At 45.6% G+C, this 18,920-nt stretch overlaps 3 protein-coding genes across 4 annotated transcripts in view; 1 reads left to right on the top strand and 2 right to left on the bottom strand.

Annotated features, from left to right (window-relative positions):
* The window catches only part of LOC311129140 (solute carrier family 41 member 2-like), a 28,395-nt gene extending 24,476 nt beyond the window's left edge, over positions 1-3,919 (bottom strand). Inside the window, exons 1-3 of one of the 2 annotated variants that reach the window (XM_084161435.1) lie at positions 3,819-3,919; positions 2,147-2,792; positions 794-901 (exon numbers count right to left, since the gene is read on the bottom strand). In XM_084161435.1, coding sequence (XP_084017561.1) covers positions 794-901; positions 2,147-2,665 — 627 coding nt within the window. In that variant the 5' untranslated portion in view covers positions 2,666-2,792; positions 3,819-3,919. Of the gene's footprint in view, positions 1-793; positions 902-2,146; positions 2,793-3,744 lie in introns of both variants that reach the window. The other variant, XM_084161436.1, reaches the window with a different exon arrangement.
* Positions 3,920-4,067: 148 nt separating this feature from the next.
* LOC311129146 (enoyl-CoA hydratase domain-containing protein 3, mitochondrial-like) lies at positions 4,068-6,885 on the top strand. Its single transcript, XM_084161445.1, has 6 exons — positions 4,068-4,496; positions 4,859-4,980; positions 5,079-5,176; positions 5,361-5,561; positions 5,633-5,811; positions 6,049-6,885. The coding sequence occupies exons 1-6, from the start codon at positions 4,345-4,347 to the stop codon at positions 6,203-6,205; spliced, it is 909 nt and encodes a 302-aa protein (XP_084017571.1). The 5' UTR covers positions 4,068-4,344; the 3' UTR covers positions 6,206-6,885.
* A 2,531-nt stretch (positions 6,886-9,416) lies between these two features.
* LOC311129027 (USP6 N-terminal-like protein) overlaps positions 9,417-18,920 on the bottom strand; it is a 28,375-nt gene continuing 18,871 nt past the window's right edge. Inside the window, exons 6-14 of the mRNA XM_084161276.1 lie at positions 18,541-18,648; positions 17,964-18,073; positions 17,028-17,076; positions 16,621-16,741; positions 15,988-16,082; positions 15,573-15,638; positions 15,308-15,407; positions 14,841-14,993; positions 9,417-12,433 (exon numbers count right to left, since the gene is read on the bottom strand). Coding sequence (XP_084017402.1) covers positions 10,785-12,433; positions 14,841-14,993; positions 15,308-15,407; positions 15,573-15,638; positions 15,988-16,082; positions 16,621-16,741; positions 17,028-17,076; positions 17,964-18,073; positions 18,541-18,648 — 2,451 coding nt within the window. The 3' untranslated portion in view covers positions 9,417-10,784. The remainder of the gene's footprint in view (positions 12,434-14,840; positions 14,994-15,307; positions 15,408-15,572; positions 15,639-15,987; positions 16,083-16,620; positions 16,742-17,027; positions 17,077-17,963; positions 18,074-18,540; positions 18,649-18,920) is intronic.

The raw sequence follows: 18,920 nt of genomic DNA, 5'->3' as shown, positions 1-18,920 counted from the left end.
GTGTATGTGTAAAACGAGAGAGAGAGAGAAAGTGAGATATGTTAGAGATTAAATATGGTGAAGAGAGGTTGTTTTCTTTGCAGTTATATGACAAGTTTTACACTAGATTCTGAACCCAAAGGCTAGAATCTAAAAAACTATTGCTGGACAGAACAGTCCACCAATCAAATCCATGCCCCAGGCACTACTGTCCTCCCTTCAAGACATTAGTTATTTTCTCTAAATCCCTCTGCCTCTCTTTTTCTCCACCTACTAAGGAAGTTGTGTCTTTGTAAGGTACACCCTGTTCCCTACCGTCTCATTTAACCTGACAAAGAGGATATTACGAGACTAGTAATGATATGTTGGGAGTAGAGATTTGCTGGCTGATATATGGCCTACCAGACATGGCCGATGGAGGATCACAACAAAAGCCTATAAAGACAAGCCCAGGCATGACAACAGCCAGCATGATAAACTACTTTAGTCTGCAGTGCCTGTCTCAGGTAAAACTACAGACATTACCACTATGTATAACCAACGTCATCCACATTACCATAACTACATGTTACATAACTACTATGTCTGATGGTCTTTAATCCTGTAACTCAAAATAATGACATCATAACTTGTAAACCAGGAAGCCATCTTGATATACATCTTAAACAGGCTTTGTAAGAGAATCAGTAGAGCATGTGGAAGAGCATGTGTAAGTGTGTTGTATCCAGAATGTGCAAATACTTTTTGATGGTGTGTGTGTGCAGAAGTGTGTTTGAACAGTATTTAAAAGTTGGTGTGTGTGTGTGTGTCTTACCGCGGTGGATAGTCTGGATGCGAGGGTCATCTCCAGGTTTCCCTTCAGGCCCAGCAGGGCCGGAACCAGGATAAAGATCTCTGTAATGTACTTAAAGGCATCCCAGTGCTGGGGGAGAGGAGAGAGAGAGAGAGGGAGAGAGAAGAAAGAGAGGAAGTGGGATAGCGGGAAAGAGAGAGAAAGAGAAAGAGCGGAGAGGGATATCAGACATCTCATTCTTGTTGAAAGTCTATTGTTGGCTACTGGCTAGAACAGAGCAGATGAGAGCTTACTATGTGTTCATTGTCAGCTTGTCCTCATTCAAATATTCACATTCTACATTCAAATTCAAACGTTCTATTAAGAAGTAGATAAGGAGAACCGCCGTAGCTTCCTGTCGTAGGTTCCTTCCTAGTAATCTATCCCTACTAGTATTTGCTGAGTGGCTATGAGAATCCCTTTAACAATTTAAAGTCAATAGACAGATATCCCTTTATCACCTCCCTTGAAAGCGCTTACAGCCATTTACTCTGGACTACACAGGAAATGGAGTCATAAGTAAACAATACAAACCACTTGAATTAAACTGTGCCAAATCCATCTCCTCTACCTATTTGAACATCACATGCACTAGCCCACACCCCAGTCTCAACAGGACCTATGCTTTACCATCCATCACCCCAGTCTCAACAGGACCTATGCTCTACCATCCATCACCCCAGTCTCAACAGGACCTATGCTCTACCATCCATCACCCCAGTCTCAACAGGACCTATGCTCTACCATCCATCACCCCAGTCTCAACAGGACCTATGCTCTACCATCCATCACCCCAGTCTCAACAGGACCTATGCTCTACCATCCATCACCCCAGTCTCAACAGGACCTATGCTCTACCATCCATCACCCCAGTCTCAACAGGACCTATGCTCTACCATCCATCACCCCAGTCTCAACAGGACATATGCTCTACCATCCATCATCCCAGTCTCAACAGGACCTATGCTCTACCATCCATCACCCCAGTCTCAACAGGACCTATGCTCTACCATCCATCATCCCAGTCTCAACAGGACTTATGCTCTACCATCAATCATCCCAGTGTCAACAGGACCTATGCTCTACCATCCATCAACCCAGTCTCAACAGGACCTATGCTCTACCATTGCCCATCCCAGTCTCAACAGGACCTATGCTCTACCATCCATCACCCCAGTCTCAACAGGACCTATGCTCTACCATCCATCACCCCAGTCTCAACCGGACCTATGCTCTACCATCCATCACCCCAGTCTCAACAGGACCTATGCTCTACCATCGCCCATCCCAGTCTCAACAGGATCTATGCTCTACCATTCCCCATCCCAGTCACACCTGTACTATGTCCAGCACCATCCCTGCCGACACTGTGCCGAACCCAGCCAGCAGGAAAGGCACCACGATCTGCAGCGCCATGGCCAGGGGCGACTCCTTGGGCATGTTCCGTGTGGGGGGCCTCTGACTCTCCTCTTCCTCCTTCTCCTCATCATCGCCCTCCTCTCCCGAGAGCGTCCCCTCAGGGAGCATGGGCTCAGCCTCAGAGTACCGCACGTCCCCACCGTCTGACAGGCTAACGGACGTCCGTGCTACCCGGTCCGAGTGCCGGCGCACCTCCAGGTGAGGGAGGTCAGGCCGGTAGCCGTTCCCCTCAGGCTTGGGCCCCAGGTCGGCCATGGCCAGACCACGCTCCTCCTGGAGCTTGGTGTATCCCGTAGGGACCATGGTTTGAAACAGAGAGGGGATCCACCCGGTAGGCACTGGCTTCAGAGAGAGACTGCTCCAGCCACCGCCGGCTCCGCTCATACGCACCGCTAGGCTAGGGCCCAGAGAGTCACCCAGCGTGTGGCTGTTCATGCTGCGCACTGCTGCTGATGGGTCCGCAATGTCTCATCTCCATTCATCCAGACTGGGGCAGTGTGAAGAAGGGCAGGCTGGGCTGGTTAAATAGGAAGAGGGGCATCCATGTCCACTACGATCAGCCCTGTGGAGACCAGCCAAGGAGAGAGGAGACAGAGAAGGGGGAAGACTGTCACTGTTCTCTTCGGCTCATGCAAGCAACACAAACACAAACAAACGATTGACTAGCTATTCTCCCCGGGGCAAAGGCAAACCACATTTAATTTCAAACAGACTAGATAGCCCACATTGCTTGTTTTGGTTCTGTTATCAGAACAACCCAGAGGCTGAGGAGGGGAGGAGATTTCCACACAATGCATGCTGTGTAATAACACACACTATCAGGTAGGGCTATTGTATGTCTGGTTGAATGTCTCTAAAAACCTGCACAAATATGATATCAAAGTGCAAAGTGCTCTGTAAGATTTTATTTATTTTAAATTATATAGCATAAGCTCTGCTTATGATCATAGCTGAATGTAAGCAAGTCGTGAAACTTTTGCGAAATCCATAGGCATTAGTGAATAGTAGGCTGCTGGTTGCTTCTCTGGCCAATGTATTCAACACAACCTTTCTCCTCAGATAAATTGACATTTTGAAAATGTAGGTAGTTATGCCATATGGATAGTTCCATAATAGTTTATTGTTTTTGTATTGGCTAGGCCCATATGGCACTAGCAAAGTCAAAAGACCGTTGAGGTGTTAGAAATCCGTATGTCTGTCAGTCTACTGTCAGAACCAGGTTAAAAGCTCTCACTACTGTCTTGCGTCTTGGTGGATAGATATTTTCTACCAACTTTTTAACACCAATAGGATGGGTAGCAAACTGAAAAGCGAATTTGATAAGGAAGTGATTAAATAACAGCGTTATTCCGCTTTTAAATATGTTTTTATTTGTATTACCGTTGTCACATTTGTCAAAATGTTCTTCTGGCAAGGCAACCTAGCCACATAAACAGCTTGGATGCTAGCGCGAGTTAACATAGCTGGCTAGTACAGGCTAGCTAAACAAACAGGGGAAAAGCAAAAAGGCTTACCTATACAGAGGAAATGCTCTGAAATTAATTACATGTATCAGGAAGTTGATACTAATTTAATCTGTTTTATTCACCTTTTTCTGTTCGTGTCTGTGTTTCAGATGTTTCAGAACGATGCCCTTTTCCTTCTTGACAGCAAGCTCGTCACGTCACCGCAAAAGTGCCACACAGACTAGTACGCAGGCGCAGAGCACTTTGTCGGGCTACATCTGGCAGTTTACCAGGAATTTCTTGACCAGAGGCTACTAGTTGTATCCTTATAAAATAAGTTCAGGACATTTATGTCAAGAACATCAAATAGGCGCTGAATCCTATGGGTAGGACCAGGAAATGTGAAATATGAATTCACTAATTTTTATAGGTAGTTTGTGATTTTGCATTAATGCGCTTGTTACAAAACAGCTCTTCTGAAATTGTATTGTGTTATGACATAATAAATGTAGTAGTTGCATTCAATATAAAGTTAATCAATTCATAATCCATTAACCCGAAGGGAAGTATGACAATGTTTTGGTTTTGAGTTTTGTCACTCCGAAACAGTAGAAGGCGCTATACACCAATGGAATGTTGGTTTTCAACCTATGACCCAAATGTTGATGCATGGACAGTCAAAACATGGCTCGAAATGTGTTTAACCAAGCTGCTAATATTGTCCAACTCAGCAGGTTTACACGTCTAGCTGGGTCAAGGTCACTTTGCACGCAAACTCCAGCGGAGCCACTGACTGTCAGACAGCAAAACAATGGAATAAGGTATGCAAGTTGTCAGCAAACTAACAAAGCTATCTAGATAGCTAGCTTGACGACTCTGTCAGTGTTTGATTCCTGTGGTCAAAGAACCTCTGCATTGGTCGGGCGACTCTTTTGCAAAAGGTGTGCCCATGTCGCGCGCATTGTACAGAAGCTGTCCATTTTGGGCACGCGCTTCCATCCCCTTTAATTGCAAAACTGATCACCTGAAACGTTAAATGGTGTATTTAGGTAGTAAGCAGTATGTCCTATAAAAGTCTCACTATTACACTTCAGGTACACAGTGCATTGATCGGTACTGTGCATTGATTTTTGTTCTCCTTTAAATTATTCTTGCTACTGTAACAGTGTAATTACATGTGCAGGAGTATAACCCTGAACAACCCTAAGAAGAGGAATGCCCTGTCTCTGTCAATGCTGGACTCACTGAGAGGCAACATCCTGGCAGACATCGACAGCGACGACCTCAGAGTCATCGTCATATCAGGTAAGATACCACCAGAGCGCTGATTCATAATCAGATGTGCCCCCCCCCCCCCTGTTGGTCACCCCAAACACTGTTGTATTGCGTTGTGTGTGTTCCAGCTAAGGGACCAGTGTTCTCCTCTGGGCATGACCTGAAGGAGCTGACGTCAGCACAGGGCAGAGATTACCACACCAAGGTGTTTCAGGCCTGCTCAGAGGTGAGGTTCACTATCCTACTGTATACAAATATACTGTACACACATCATCATCATCATTATCGAGTTGAGTATGATTGTCCTCCATAGGGTCTTCTTTTTGTGGGTCTTCAGATGGCTGTTTGTACATACAGTACACACAAATTGTCATCCGCAAACATACTCATACCTCTTGTTGTTATTGAAGGTTATGACCCTGATACAAGACATTCCCGTGCCTGTGATTGCCATGGTGAATGGGGTTGCCACAGCAGCAGGATGCCAGCTTGTTGCCAGTTGTGACATTGCCGTGGTGACAGAGAAGTCCACCTTCGCCACACCAGGGGTCAACGTGGGTCTGTTCTGCTCAACACCGGCCGTGGCAATAGGAAGAGCTGTCCCCAAGAAGGTACACACACACACACACACACACACAGACAGACACACTCTGTGTAACTGATATATTCTGATATTTTACAGGTAGCCATGGAGATGCTGTTCACAGGAAACCCGATCTCGGCCCAGGATGCTTTGCTGCACGGGCTGGTCAGTAAGGTGGTTCCTGAGGAGCGTCTAGAGGAGGAGACTCTAGCCATCGCACGGCGGGTCTGTCAGGCCAGCCGGCCCGTTGTAGCCCTTGGCAAGGCCACCTTCCACAGGTGTGTCTCACTCCACAGATGTTTTACCACACTGTAGCACTCAACCCTTCTGCCTACCATGTATTCATTCCTTGTTTGCATTTTGTTTCAATGTTTTTGTTGGTTGGAGTGGATAACCACTGATACACTTGCATGCATAAAGACAGCAAAAGACTGTCATTTCCCTCTTGAAAGATAATGACTATATACATGTGTAGTTTTATACATAATTTAATCATAATTTCATTACTGTTACAGACAGATGGCCCAGGGGCGGGATGCGGCCTACGCCACAGCCTCTCGTGTCATGGTGGATAACCTGGCTCTCAGAGACGGACAGGAGGGGATACGGGCCTTCATAGAGAAACGGAAGCCTGTGTGGACAAACAAAGCAGAGAAGGCCCATGATGACTGATGTCTGCTGGGCTGGCCTACTGTGGCCTGTGAGCGGTCAGCAGCCTCTGGACTGGAGAGGGAGCCTGTGGATGGTTGAGGTGGTAAACTCGCCCCCAATTGGACCCGAACCCATCACAGAACACAAAAGGGCTCGAGGACGACATTTTGAAATGAAATCCCTGTTTATTGAAGTGATTATCTGATGAAGGGATACTGCAGGGCAGTCTTCATGTGCCTTAGGAGGGGGTGAGGTGAAGGTTCTAGGAAAGGTACACCATGCACCCATGGTCAAGGGACTCACTCAGAACAGAGATTGGGCAATGTAGAACAACTGTGCTCAATGTGAGAAACAGAATGTAAATGTTTAAAGGGCCAATCTGCATTTCAAACAGTAACAGAGCAGGACACCCCGCCACTGATTTGGTAAAAAGCTGATGGGACTGGAGAAATGTAACCACTTTAAAATTCATAGACAGAGCTAGGGATGCAAGGACTGACCATCCATGAGATACAAAAATATTTTAAAACATGTTTTCAGGCTATACATTGTTTCAAAAGGAGTAAAATAAGCGTATATTTTGACAATAGAACTAAGCTCATGAGGAATTTATTAAGGTATATTCTTCAAAAATGGATGTAGCATTCAGATTAACCCCATTAATGTATTTAAAAAATAAAACACATTTAGTAAAGAACCGATGAAGCCAATCTGCCTATTATTTGATATGTAGACACATTTAAACATAATAGGCCCAAATACATGAATGGGAAACAAAGGAAGTATTGTATAATATATCCTGTGTTTAGTTGAGCCTGCACTGGTTAATGAAAGACAACAGGTATGTGAGAGGTGACCTGGTGGCTGTGGGATTGAGGCGTCCATCTAATGTTTAACAGTGACTGTACTACTAACAACGAAAGACTGCTAATATAGTATAGTAATGTTCCATGTTCTATGCATTAGCAGTGTACCGCCACATGATGGCACCATTGTATCCCTTGAGAAGCAAAGGCTTGATGAAAGGCAAATTGAGTGGAGTGTTGAGAATTTAACTTTGTAATGATCTTATGGTAGCCTATTGCTATGACCAAATTCCTAGTTTGGCCCACTTACAAATATTTTGGTCTCAATAAATAAAGTACAAGACACAATGTGCGAAGTGAAAAATAATATGCAATACTCTTAGTAAAACACGTGGGTGTCCTGGAAAAATGGCCTGTATAATCCTTTATTAAGATGAGGGTGTTGGCAGCTGCTTAGGGTTGGAAGAGGGTGCAATTCATTTTGCCTGAACAGTGTCTCTCCACTAGAGGGCAGTGTTTCCTCAAATATCAGCGGATGAATAATGTTGTCAATTGCGCTCCCCTTTTCCAGGGATATACACTACCGTTCAAAAGTTTGGGGTCACTTAGAAATGTCCTTGTTTTCCATGGAAACATACATGAAATGAGTTTGAATAGGAAATATAGAAAAATGCATAGGAAATGTAGTCATTGACAAGGTTAGAAATAATGATTTTTAATATAAATAATAATCGCGTTTGTTTTGCTTTTGTCAAAGAATCCTCCATTTGCAGCAATTACAGCCTTGCAGACCTTTGGCATTCTAGTTGTCAATTTGTTGAGGTAATCTGAAGAGATTTCACCCCATGCTTCCTGAAGCACCTCCCACAAGTTGGATTGGTTTGATGGGCACTTCTTACATACCATACAGTCAAGCTGCTCCCACAACAGCTCAACAGGGTTGAGATCCGGTGACTGTGCTGGCCACTCCATTATTGATAGAATACCAGATGACTGCTTCTTCCCTAAATAGTTCTTGCATAATTTGGAGCTGTGCTTTGGGTCATTGTCCTGTTGTAGGAGGAAATTGGCTCCAATCAAGCGCCGCCCACAGGGTATGGCATGGCGTTGCAAAATGGAGTGATAGCCTTCCTTCTTCAAGATCCCTTTTACCCTGTACAAATCTCCCACTTTACCACCACCAAAGCACCCCCATACCATCACATTGCCTCCACCATGGTTGACAGATGGCATCAAGCACTCCTCCAGCATCTTTTCATTTGGTCTGTGTCTCACAAATGTTCTTCTTTGTGATCCAAACACCTCAAACTTCGATTCGTCTGTCCATAACACTTTTTTTCCAATCTTCCTCTGTCCAGTGTCTGTGTTCTTTTGCCCATCTTAATCTTTTGTTTTTATTGGCCAGTCTGAGATATGCCTTTTTCTTTGCAACTCTGCCTAGAAGGTCAGCATCCCGGAGTCGCCGCTTCACTGTTGACGTTGAGACTGGTGTTTTGCGGATACTATTTAATGAAGCTGCCAGTTGAGGACCTGTGAGGCGTCTGTTTCTCAAACTAGACACTAATGTATTTGTCCTCTTGCTCAGTTGTGCAACGGGGCCTCCCACTCCTCTTTCTATTCTGGTTAGAGCCAGTTTGTGCTGTTCTGTGAAGGGAGTAGTGCACAGCGTTGTACGAGATCTTCAGTTTCTTGTCAATTTCTCGCATGGAATAGCCTTAATTTCTCAGAACAAGAATAGACTGACGAGTTTCAGAAGAAAGTTATTTGTTTCTGGCCATTTTGATCCTGTAATCAAACCCACAATTGCTGATGCTCCAGATACTCAACTAGTCTCAAGAAGGCCAGTTTTATTGCTTCTTCCATACACAAAAAAAATGTATGCACGCATGACTGTAAGTCGCTTTGGATAAAAGCGTCTGCTAAATGGCATATTATTTATTTATTATTATTATTCTTTAAACAGCACAACAGTTTTCAGCTATGCTGACATAATTGCAAAAGGGTTTTCTAATGATCAATTTGATAAACTTGGATTAGCAAACACAACGTGCCATTGGAACACAGGACTGATGGTTGCTGATAATGGGCCTCTGTACGCCTATGTAGATATTCCATTAAAAATCAGCCGTTTCCAGATACAATAGCCATTTACAACATTAACAATGTCTACACTGTATTTCTGATAAATTTGATGATATTTTAAATGGACAAAAAAATTGCTTTTCTTTTGAAAACAAGGACATTTCTAAGTGACCCCAAACGTTTGAACGGTAGTGTAAGTCACTAGCCAGTATCCTGCTTGAGCTTTGTGGTCCAAGCATGTAGAATATGTATGAAGAAACTTCACTGATATATGAAGGGAATAGCAATAACATACTTACAGAAATAAATCCGCACACACAAATATACAGACACATGATCAGAAATGCACACCCCAATTTGTTTTATTAAGTAAAGAAAAGTCTCTGAAGAATGACCTGATAAACCATTTTGCAATTCATTATTTTACCAAAAAAGGAATGACTTATTTGCATGTTCAAATAATAACAGTATTGTTATACTGTTTGAGAATGATAAGCATTGTATCAAAAAGTACATAGTTGAGAATCAGCAATAAAAGGGTAGGTGGTTGAATATGTATTCAAATGTGTGACGTCACACTACAAAGTAGTATGTATACGTCAGTAAGTATTGATGTGTGTATATGGAATGATTTAATATGTAAAAGTGCTGGTAACTGAACAGCAGTTAATGTGATTGGTGAAAATAAGACATGAATTGGCAATTAAAGCATATTGCGGCTTAGTAAGTACTGCAATACTAATACACATTCCCCCTCTATAGAAACCTCTTGCAGCTGACAATTACTCTGTGGTGACGAAAATACTGTACTGTTAATATGCAATTAATATTCATGTAAACTTTTCAGAGGGAAATAAATCATACATTACTTAATGGGAGAAAAGGGGTGTTTTTTTCTACGGACGACAAAATAGTTCACTGTTGATAGAGTTTACAGTCTCAATATGGGGTACAAAGCAGACACTGGCCTCCATATCCAAACATACTGTACACACTGTATTCAGGTTACAGAAATGCATTGCGATGACTAGAAATTACAGTGGTCACTAAACTGAGCGACAACAGAATAATCTCAATGAAAAAATAAACTCCTCGTTTGAAAAACGGTCGTTATACAGTGGAGGTGCTTCAAAATTGAAATGAAAGATATATTTTAGACAATTATTTTAATCGTCACTGTTCCGTAATTCTATTATTTGACATAGCTTTGTTTCTTCTCTCTGAAAAATAAGATATTCACAAGCATAGAGTAAATTGACCTCTAAAATAGATAATTTGGAAGTAACTCATAAAAAAAAGAACGAATGAAAAGGAAAAAGGAATCACTGAGTTTGTCTCGCCAGGAGAATTGTCCCCTGCTACTGATAACGTTTAAATAACTCAGTATATTAACAAAAACATCATTTACTGTACATTTTAAACTCTAAAAGACAGATATCCATATATATACACACTTTTAAACTCCTGCTGTTAATGATTTAACATTCAAAAAATTAAATAATCAATCTTCAGTGGGTTTTTAAAAGGGATCCATAAAAACTTCAGAAACTGGTGTCCTGCAGCATTCATGATGCAGTATGACTTTTAAGGTCAGTACGTCACATATAAAGCACAAACAAACCAAACTAAAACTCCTTAACACTAGTAGGACTACCGCTTGTCTCTGCTGCCACAGTGTCAGTGACTACACCTCCATCTCCATCTCCCTCCTCTCACAGCAACATAGACTCCTGCATGGTGAACGCCTCTGGTGCGTGCCTGTAGTGTGGTCCTCCGAACAGCGGGGGGAGTTGCTGCCTCATGGTGGGCTGCTGTTGCTCCTGGAACTGTGTCCTGTAGTGAGCCAGGCCGTCAGGGCCAGGAGGGAAGGTGAACTCCTGCACGGGGGACATCTGGGCCCTCTGGAAGCTGGGGGAGCGGGGTACACCTCCAGGGGCATGTGTCATGTCACCACCCTCCTGCTGCCCCCACGGCTGCACCTCCACTGCCCCTCCCCGGCCTGGCCCCTCAGGCAGGTAGAGCGGGGTCTGCTCCCCTCTCCTGCGCCCCTCGTACCTGTTGTAGTCAACAGGAGGGTACATCGGATGGGCGGCTGCAGCGGAGGTGAGCCGTGTGGGCTGGCGCAGGTATGTGGAGGCGTTACTACCAGGGCTGTCCAGCTGCTGTATGGTGCGGGGGGCCACAGTGGTCCGGGGGGGATGGGCTGAGCTGGGAGGCTGCCTGTGGGTGGTGGCGTAGGAGTTGTTCATGAGGGCCTTCTCCGGAGAGAGGCTGGGCCGCTGGGTGGTGGCGTACCCCCTCTCCCCATACATCAGACCCATAGGTGGGGTGCCTCGGGAGGGCAGGGGGCTGTAGTGCCTGTCCTCTCCCAGTCCCCTCTGCTCAAGGCTCACACTGTAGGGGGGGTAGTGGAGTGGCACCATAGCAGGCCGGCCGGGGGAGTACTGCTGGGGGGGCGTGTGATACTGGCTCTGGGCATTGGGGTGGACATAGGGTTTACCCCCAGCAGGGCTGTTGAGGGACAGGGCAGTGGGGATGGGGTGTTTGGCCTGCCTAGCCACTGGTCCTATGGAGACCATGCTCCCTTGCAGGCTGGGGGTGCGGGTGGGGGGTAGGGACGGCGTCTCGCTGTGCCTCATCTGCGACGGTGGCCTCTCTAGCTCCAGGACCTCCACAAAGTTCTGCTCTGCCCCCCCGGGCACGTTGTCGTACTGAGAGGCATTGGAGCCGCGGTTGGAGCCTGGGATCAAGCCCCTGGAGTGGGGCCGGCGGTTGAGCAGCAGGGTGTCGTCAGGGCTGGAGGGGACCGGGGAACCACCGCGGCTCAGCTGGATCTCCCTGGCCGCCGCTGCCTTGGCCGCCTCCAGCTTGGTCTCAGAGGGCTTGACCCAGCGCGGGGCGATGTCTTTACGAGAGCTGCTGGAGGCGGCATTGGAGTTGTGGTTGGCCGTGGCGTGGCTCTGAGGCTTCCCTCCGCCCACCACTTTTGTAGGAGGCTTGGGGTGCGGCGAGGGCGCCGGGGACGGTGTAGGTGTCGGTGTGGACCCTCTCTCGGGGGTGGCGAGGGTGGGGACGGAGGGCTGTTTGCAGTGGGGGTCGAGGGGGACAGAGTTCTCTCCGGACCCCCGTGATCTGGCCTCCCTCTTCTCAGCCTTGTGCTGCCGGACCAGCTTCTCCAGGGAGTCCCTGCGCGCCCGGCTGGGGGGCCGGCTGTCCCGCTGGCGCTCGAGGGAGGGGCTGGGCGCTTTTGGGGTCTCGGCCGGCTGGGCGTGGCTCTGACCATTCGCCACGTGGTTCTGGTTCACCGCCGGCTCTGGGGGAAGCTGCCCAAGAAGCTTCTTGGGATACTCGTCCTCTTTACCTGCACAGATACAACAGAAAGACAGGTTAGAGCACCTGGAGGGAGAACACAAAACGGCAAAGGCATGTGTTCAAACTATGAATATTAAAAAAGGGCAATATGGATTCATGCAACATCACTGCCGACGGGGGGTGAAAATAAAGAGAGAATTACATTCACCACAACACTGAATAATCACGTCTCCACAGGCGAGAAACCAACCAAGCACATAAAAAATACAACATCTGAAATATATCTTATATTAAATTCCCAGAGTGCGAGCCAGAGGCGTCCAATTAGGAAGTGCCATTCAAAAGTGTAGACTCTGAAATGATACGTTTTCACTCAATTTCATTAAAATGTACTTAGCTGCAACAGCAGACAGCGACTTCAAAAGGTCAGACTGAAATTGGCTAACGGACTGTCCTTAAAGACTTTAGAAACACTTGTAAGAGGTAAAATAGGAAACATGACTGAGTTAGCACTCTAGGACACAAACCATAAATACATCAACTCTATGCAGTTTTAAAAACTCTATTACTTGATGAGTACATTATTATTATTATTACTACATAATTGTATCTACCCATGTCAAGAAAAGAAAGCACAGTACAGGTGACACAAATATACAGAGAAACAGACAGTGAAGGTGTGACACTGGATGTGTTGGACTCTGGTAGGAACAGTGTGTCCACAATCACCATAGAAACCAGGAGACACGAACTGGAGAAGAGGAAGTGATGTGATGGACCAGGAAGTGTTGTGAGTTTTAACCAGGAAGTGTGTGAGTTTGAACCAGGAAGTGCTGTCACTGACTGGTATCGAATCCACAAACTAAAGTGGCTCTCCATTGTGTAAGAAAGTGATGTTCCAACAATATGTCCCATTTCCCTGTCCTTTGACTGAATGGGAGAAAACAATATCGTAAGTCACAGCATCCATCACTCCTAAACAGCTTCCTATGCTTCTCTACTTTCACTTAGAACCACTGATCTGAAAAGCCTGGATAAGAGAAATAATGGCTCTTTGGTTGGGGATAAAGGAAAGGAGACAAGAAGCGGAAGCCATTCAAATGTATTGGGACACAGCCCAGATCAGTGCTTTATTGCTCCCACCCATCCAGTCTTCTCAGTGAGGACTCAGGAGAGGAAGCCACTTAAGAGAGTATTGAGGATTCACCCAGGAAATATATGTGTTCACTAACACAGGTGCTTTAGGGTTTCCAAGTTAAGGGTAGGATGCAGTCTCCACCCCACAATCAAATGTAAACACAGACAACAACCTATTCAAACCTTTGTTTAGGCTCTTATTACAAACCTCACCCAACAATTTAACTGTCAAAGTTTGAAGAGTTTTGGCTTCTGAATCTCCATTTCTCAACATGACATGTGGTTGGTTCACTGGTAGCAGATGGGTTAAAAATGAGCTCCAAGTGCTGCAGTTGAACAAAAAGCCTCCAGTGTTGGATGATGCTTATTATCCTGTCACCAGGAAGAGAAAATAGCTCTCTCACGGTGTGTGTGTGTGTGTGCGTGTGTGTGTGTGCGCACACACAACCAGGGTGGTAGGATGCCACAGTGCATTAGGACATTCTGAGGTTAAGCCATTATGTAGCCTACAATGTTGAGTGGTGACCAGTCAAAGCTTCAGGCAAGATGAAAGTATCTTATTAACTGAAATTATTGACTCAAAGTATCTTATTAACTGTACAGTATGAGTTAAATGGTTACTACTGTCTGACAATGACTATCTCTACAGTACCTAGCTAAAAGCAGTCAGAGACAAAGAGTATGGGAGTAATAGAGAGAGGGAAATGGAGAAGGAGAATCCCTCCATTACAAGACTCCAAGGTAGCTTTAAAGCAATAGCAGCCTGGCCTGAGTTGCAGTAGCTACTGTATAAGGTTGCGGTAACATTGTGACAATGTTTTGTAAGAGAACCCCAGGGCTGCTGGACAGACAGGCGACAGACAGACGTAAAACGGAGGGAGGGATGGACAGATGATGAAACAGGGGAACACCAGTCAGGATAGCCCACCGGTTACTGTTGTAGGAGGGGATGTGGCCCCCACTCCCACCCACACTTTTGTAGGCTGGGCCGAACAATTGGGAGAAGAGGGAAAAAAGGCAGATTAAGCAAGAGAGAGAAAGCAAGATTAGACACAGACTGCTATCACTAATTACTACTACCACTGGTAATATTACTACACAGCAGCGAGCAGGAGAGCTCTCTGTGTGTGTGTATGAATGAACTGTAACTGTGTGGTTGAGGGTGAATGTAAGTGAAGTAACATGTGCAGGCTGATACATCCGTGTGTGTGTGTTGATATTTTGAGCTTGTGTGTGGCAGTTGTCTAATCTGTGTGTGATAAATCTATAGCCTAATGTAATTAGTGTGTGTATGAGATGTGTTGGGGGCAGTAGGCTACCTGGTGCGGCCAGCTCCAGTTTGGACCTCCTTAGCTCCATCATGCTGTTCTGCAGCTGCTCAATCACAAAGTCATCCTCAAAGAAGAAGTCCTTGGCCAGAGTCACCTGCAGAAACTCCACCAGATCCTCCATGGACAGCTTCAACAGGTGCTCTGCAAACACACACACACACACACACACACACACACACACACACACACACACCAGTGTGAGAACACTTTCTCTTGTGCAGTTTGAGGACAGGCACGTGTCTTAGAGTTTAGCGGAGGTGGTTCAGTGAACCATTCTCACATGATGAGTAACTTTGCCTGAGACCTGAAGCTGGGGCTTTAGTTCAGCGGGTTAAAACAGTCTGGTGGCGCACAGACAACCACATGGTCACAGACAACCACATGGTCACAGACAACCACATGGTCACAGACAACCACATGGTCACAAAAGCACAGTCCTACTGTTATAGTCTTACTCTTGTGCAGTTTGAGGACCGTGTAGGACATGGCGGTCAGAACTCTCTCTCCCTCCATGATATAGATGTCCCAGATCCGCAGGGTCAGGGTGAAGGGGGTCTGAGGGAGAGAAAGAGATAGGGAGAGAGAGAGAATGAGAGAGACAGAATGGAGGAGAAATAAATATATTTTCATAATATAATTTAACACTTTCTTTAGCCCAACACCCATGGTATAAAAGCTGCAGGCCTAAAGGACACAGAGGGAAGGGATTGAGCCACTCACCCTGTCCAGGAAACACTGGAAGAACCACTTCATAGTGTACAGGTTGGTGAACACCTCCTGTGTGTCCTGAAACATAGAGAACAATGAGCCGTTACCACTCTGCGTGTGTGTGTGTGTGTGTGTACGTGCATGAGTATTAAACAATGGTTTAACAGCAGTGGTGAATCAGCCACTGTGCCCAAGGCCCCATATTAAAAGCAGTCCATGTCTGTGTGTGTGTGTGTGTGTGTGTGCATGGTTGTGTGTGTAGACATGGCATTTCTCTCTCATTCCACCACCCTTTAATCTCAACACATCAAAGGCTGCTGCTGTGGCACTCAACTCAGTCCCCCATACCAGCAGGCTTAGGGCTGTCATTTATTTACCACTACCCCCTCCCCAGGCTCTGTGTGTGTGTGTTCTCTGCGGGCCTCACCAGGTGTGACTTCAGTTTGGGCATCAACTTCTTGAGGATGCGGTCATGGTGCTCCTGGAAGCGCATCAGCTTGGGGAAGCCAGGGATAAAAAACCCTGGAGTGGAGGGGAGGGAGGGAGGGAGGGAGGGAGGGAGGGAGGGAGGGAGGGAGGGAGAGACTGACATTAACAGTCTCTTCACGTCCGTTTTCAAAGCATTTGATAAATATAGGAAATTAATCTGGTGGTTCTTGTTGTGTGTGGGTCTGAATGGAAGGGACGTGAGATTGGGTGAGCTCTATAGATATTTGGTAAGAAGTTGTAAGGGGGGCGGTGTTCTCTATAAATGTGTTTCCTCACATTTTATGGGGCCCAGAATAGATAGCCTACGTCCTTGAAAAGGTATGTGAGATTGTTTGGAGTAAAAGATCCCAGCTAACTATACTATCTGGTCTAGGGCATGGCTGTTCATGCCTCCTTAGTGTGTCTGGTCTAGTATGCTACCCCTGAATTGAGTTTTATCCCATATGGTGCACATGTATGGTATGGCTTAGGCGTAGGTTTTGCATGGGCTACTGAATGACAGTCTAACACATATATAGGATGTTACACAGTGTGTAGAGAGTGTGTTTTTGATGTGTGTTGGTGTGTTTACCGTGCATGGCGTGTTTCTGTCCAGACAGCAGTTTGACCAGAGCCCAGAAGGCATCCTCTTCATTCATATAGATGAGCAACAGAGCAGTGATCTGACTCATGCCCTGGCAGTACCCCACCTCCTATATACACACACACACACAATTTTATCATGTATATGTATAGACAAACATGCATGCAAAACTGCACACACAAACTCACTTGTATACTTCTACACAATTAAAGGATGGTGGCTGGAGAGAACAGGGAACGATGATCAGGAGGAGCTGGATGGGAAAAAGAAGGATGAGGGACAGGAGATGAGAAGGAAGTTGTAGAAAAAAAGTTGATTGGGAAAAGGAGAGGTAGAGTAAAGAAGAGGAAGCGTAGAGGTTTAGGGGGATTCATTATGTGTGTAGTGTGACTCACCGTGTTGTAGATGGAGTAGGCTGTTAGGACGTGGAACAGAGCCTGCTGCCTGAAAACAACCACAAAACAGTCAATCTACTAATGACTAGACATCATCTGCTGGAAGCACAGGTTACCTAACAGGAACACCTCTGGAGCTTTCCACAAAAGGTGTTGAATTCAGGTTGCTTTTTACATTTATTTTTCAAGAGAGACCTGGTCCAACCAAGACTGTATTCGGGTTACATTGGTGGAATGGCCTACTCTCATCATTCAAATGTTCTAATAGTCATATTGTCTTCTTTATGAGATGAACAACTGCATTAGTGATTTTTACTTCCTATATTTGGCTGCCAGTAATGGCAACCTTTGTGTTTGAGGTAGTTGGAAGTTTTATGCTTTCATGGTATAGTTGTGTTTGAGGTAGTTGGTAGTTGTATTGTGTCATGGTCAGTTTTGAGGCAATGTGTTCAGTTCCTGTGAGGCTGTGGGTGCCTGGTCCATGCTGCTCTCTGACTCTGCAGGTCACAGTGTTTATTTCCCAGGGGCCCCTGGTTCTGGCTCTCCTCATGACGTCATCAAGTAAAAACACAGAAAAGGGACGTGTGTCCTCTCACTTCCTTATAGGGAAATGTCAATGTCAGCCACCATTATGACAGAAAGAGGTATGGAGAGATAGATGTGTGTAATGGGCCAGGCTTTTTTTGTAACCCCCTACAACCAGGAGTTTTTCCTAGTCAGGGCACATGGTCAAGAAAAAACTCCAGGCCCTAATTATGGGTACTGTTCTGTAGTGACTAAGTGTAGATGTTGTACTTCTCAGCATGTTGAGTATGAGATACTGACTAGACATCGGGCCGGTGCAGGAATATTATGTGGTCCCTGTGTTGCGCGCGTGTGTGTGTACTGTAGTGTCCAAGTGCAGATGTTGTTTGTCAGATGGAGGGAGATACTGACTTGACATCATATCGGTGCATGAACATGATGTGGTCCCGGTAGGTTCGGTTCACATCCAGGTCAATCTGACGGATGTCAGGAGACAGCCCCCGCGCCCTGAGCTTCAACTTCTACACACAGGAAACACAACAACAGAGAGCCAGTGAGGGAGTGTGTGTTTGCGTGTGTGTGTGTGTGTGTGTGAGAGAGAGAGTGAGATACAAAGGAATAAGACCACTGATCCATCCCGCAAATATTTATAGAGTTTTAATAAAGCTCAGTTGTCGCTAGACTCAGTACTCCAGTGCTGACATGCACCACACCTCCCCCTCCACACACATTAATCTTCCCCCGTAATAATGATGAAGCTCTGAAATCTAATAAATCCAGTGTTTGCTGGCCTGGTTATGAATGTTAATGAGGCCTGGGCTTTAATGAAGCTGGCTGAGTGGAGAGAAACAATAGGAGAGTCAACTACAGTGTGACTGTGTATAGTTCCTACATGACTTTTCCCGGGGAGGAAGGAGGGAGGATGTTAGTCCAAGAGAGCACAATAACTCTCTGCTGTGAGGTTCTGGCTGGTGTTTCCAGAACATACCTCGTAGAAGTCTTTCTTTTCCTCCTTTATTTTGGGAACGTCGAGGAGCAGACACCACACCTCTCCTCGGAGCTGTAGGGGAATTCCCTTATAGATCCTCCTCACCAGCTGGAGGGAGACATGGATATGGGAAAAGGACATTCTTAGTGTTACATCAAAGAGACCATGCTTTACCTTTCAACCACACCCCCCAGCCCTAACACTCACGGTTCAAGGTTCAAAATGTTTTTTTCCCAATCAAATTCGAGCTCCACCACCGAATAGTTTCCATGATGAATTAATAGTATGAATAATCTGATTCACATGTAGAGTTAAGGGGGTATATCAATCATCAAGAAAACATAATTAATCAAAATGTTACTCAATTGGATAGTATGAGA

Source organism: Coregonus lavaretus (genome assembly GCF_964263955.1).
Source record: "Coregonus lavaretus genome assembly, chromosome: 5".
Lineage (NCBI taxonomy): Eukaryota > Metazoa > Chordata > Actinopteri > Salmoniformes > Salmonidae > Coregonus > Coregonus lavaretus.
The sequence above is the reverse complement of the archived record's forward strand: the minus strand, read 5'-3'. Positions and strand labels throughout refer to the sequence as shown.

What these genes read in the sequence shown, in the direction of transcription:
- LOC311129146 (XM_084161445.1), top strand. Translation starts at nt 4,345, where the DNA reads ATGGACAGTCAAAACATGGCTCGAAATGTGTTTAACCAAGCTGCTAAT. An exon ending in CAGAGTCATCGTCATATCAG is followed by an intron (nt 4,981 to 5,078) that starts GTAAGATACCAC and finishes TGTGTGTTCCAG; the next exon opens with CTAAGGGACCAGTGTTCTCC. An exon ending in GAAGAGCTGTCCCCAAGAAG is followed by an intron (nt 5,562 to 5,632) that starts GTACACACACAC and finishes GATATTTTACAG; the next exon opens with GTAGCCATGGAGATGCTGTT.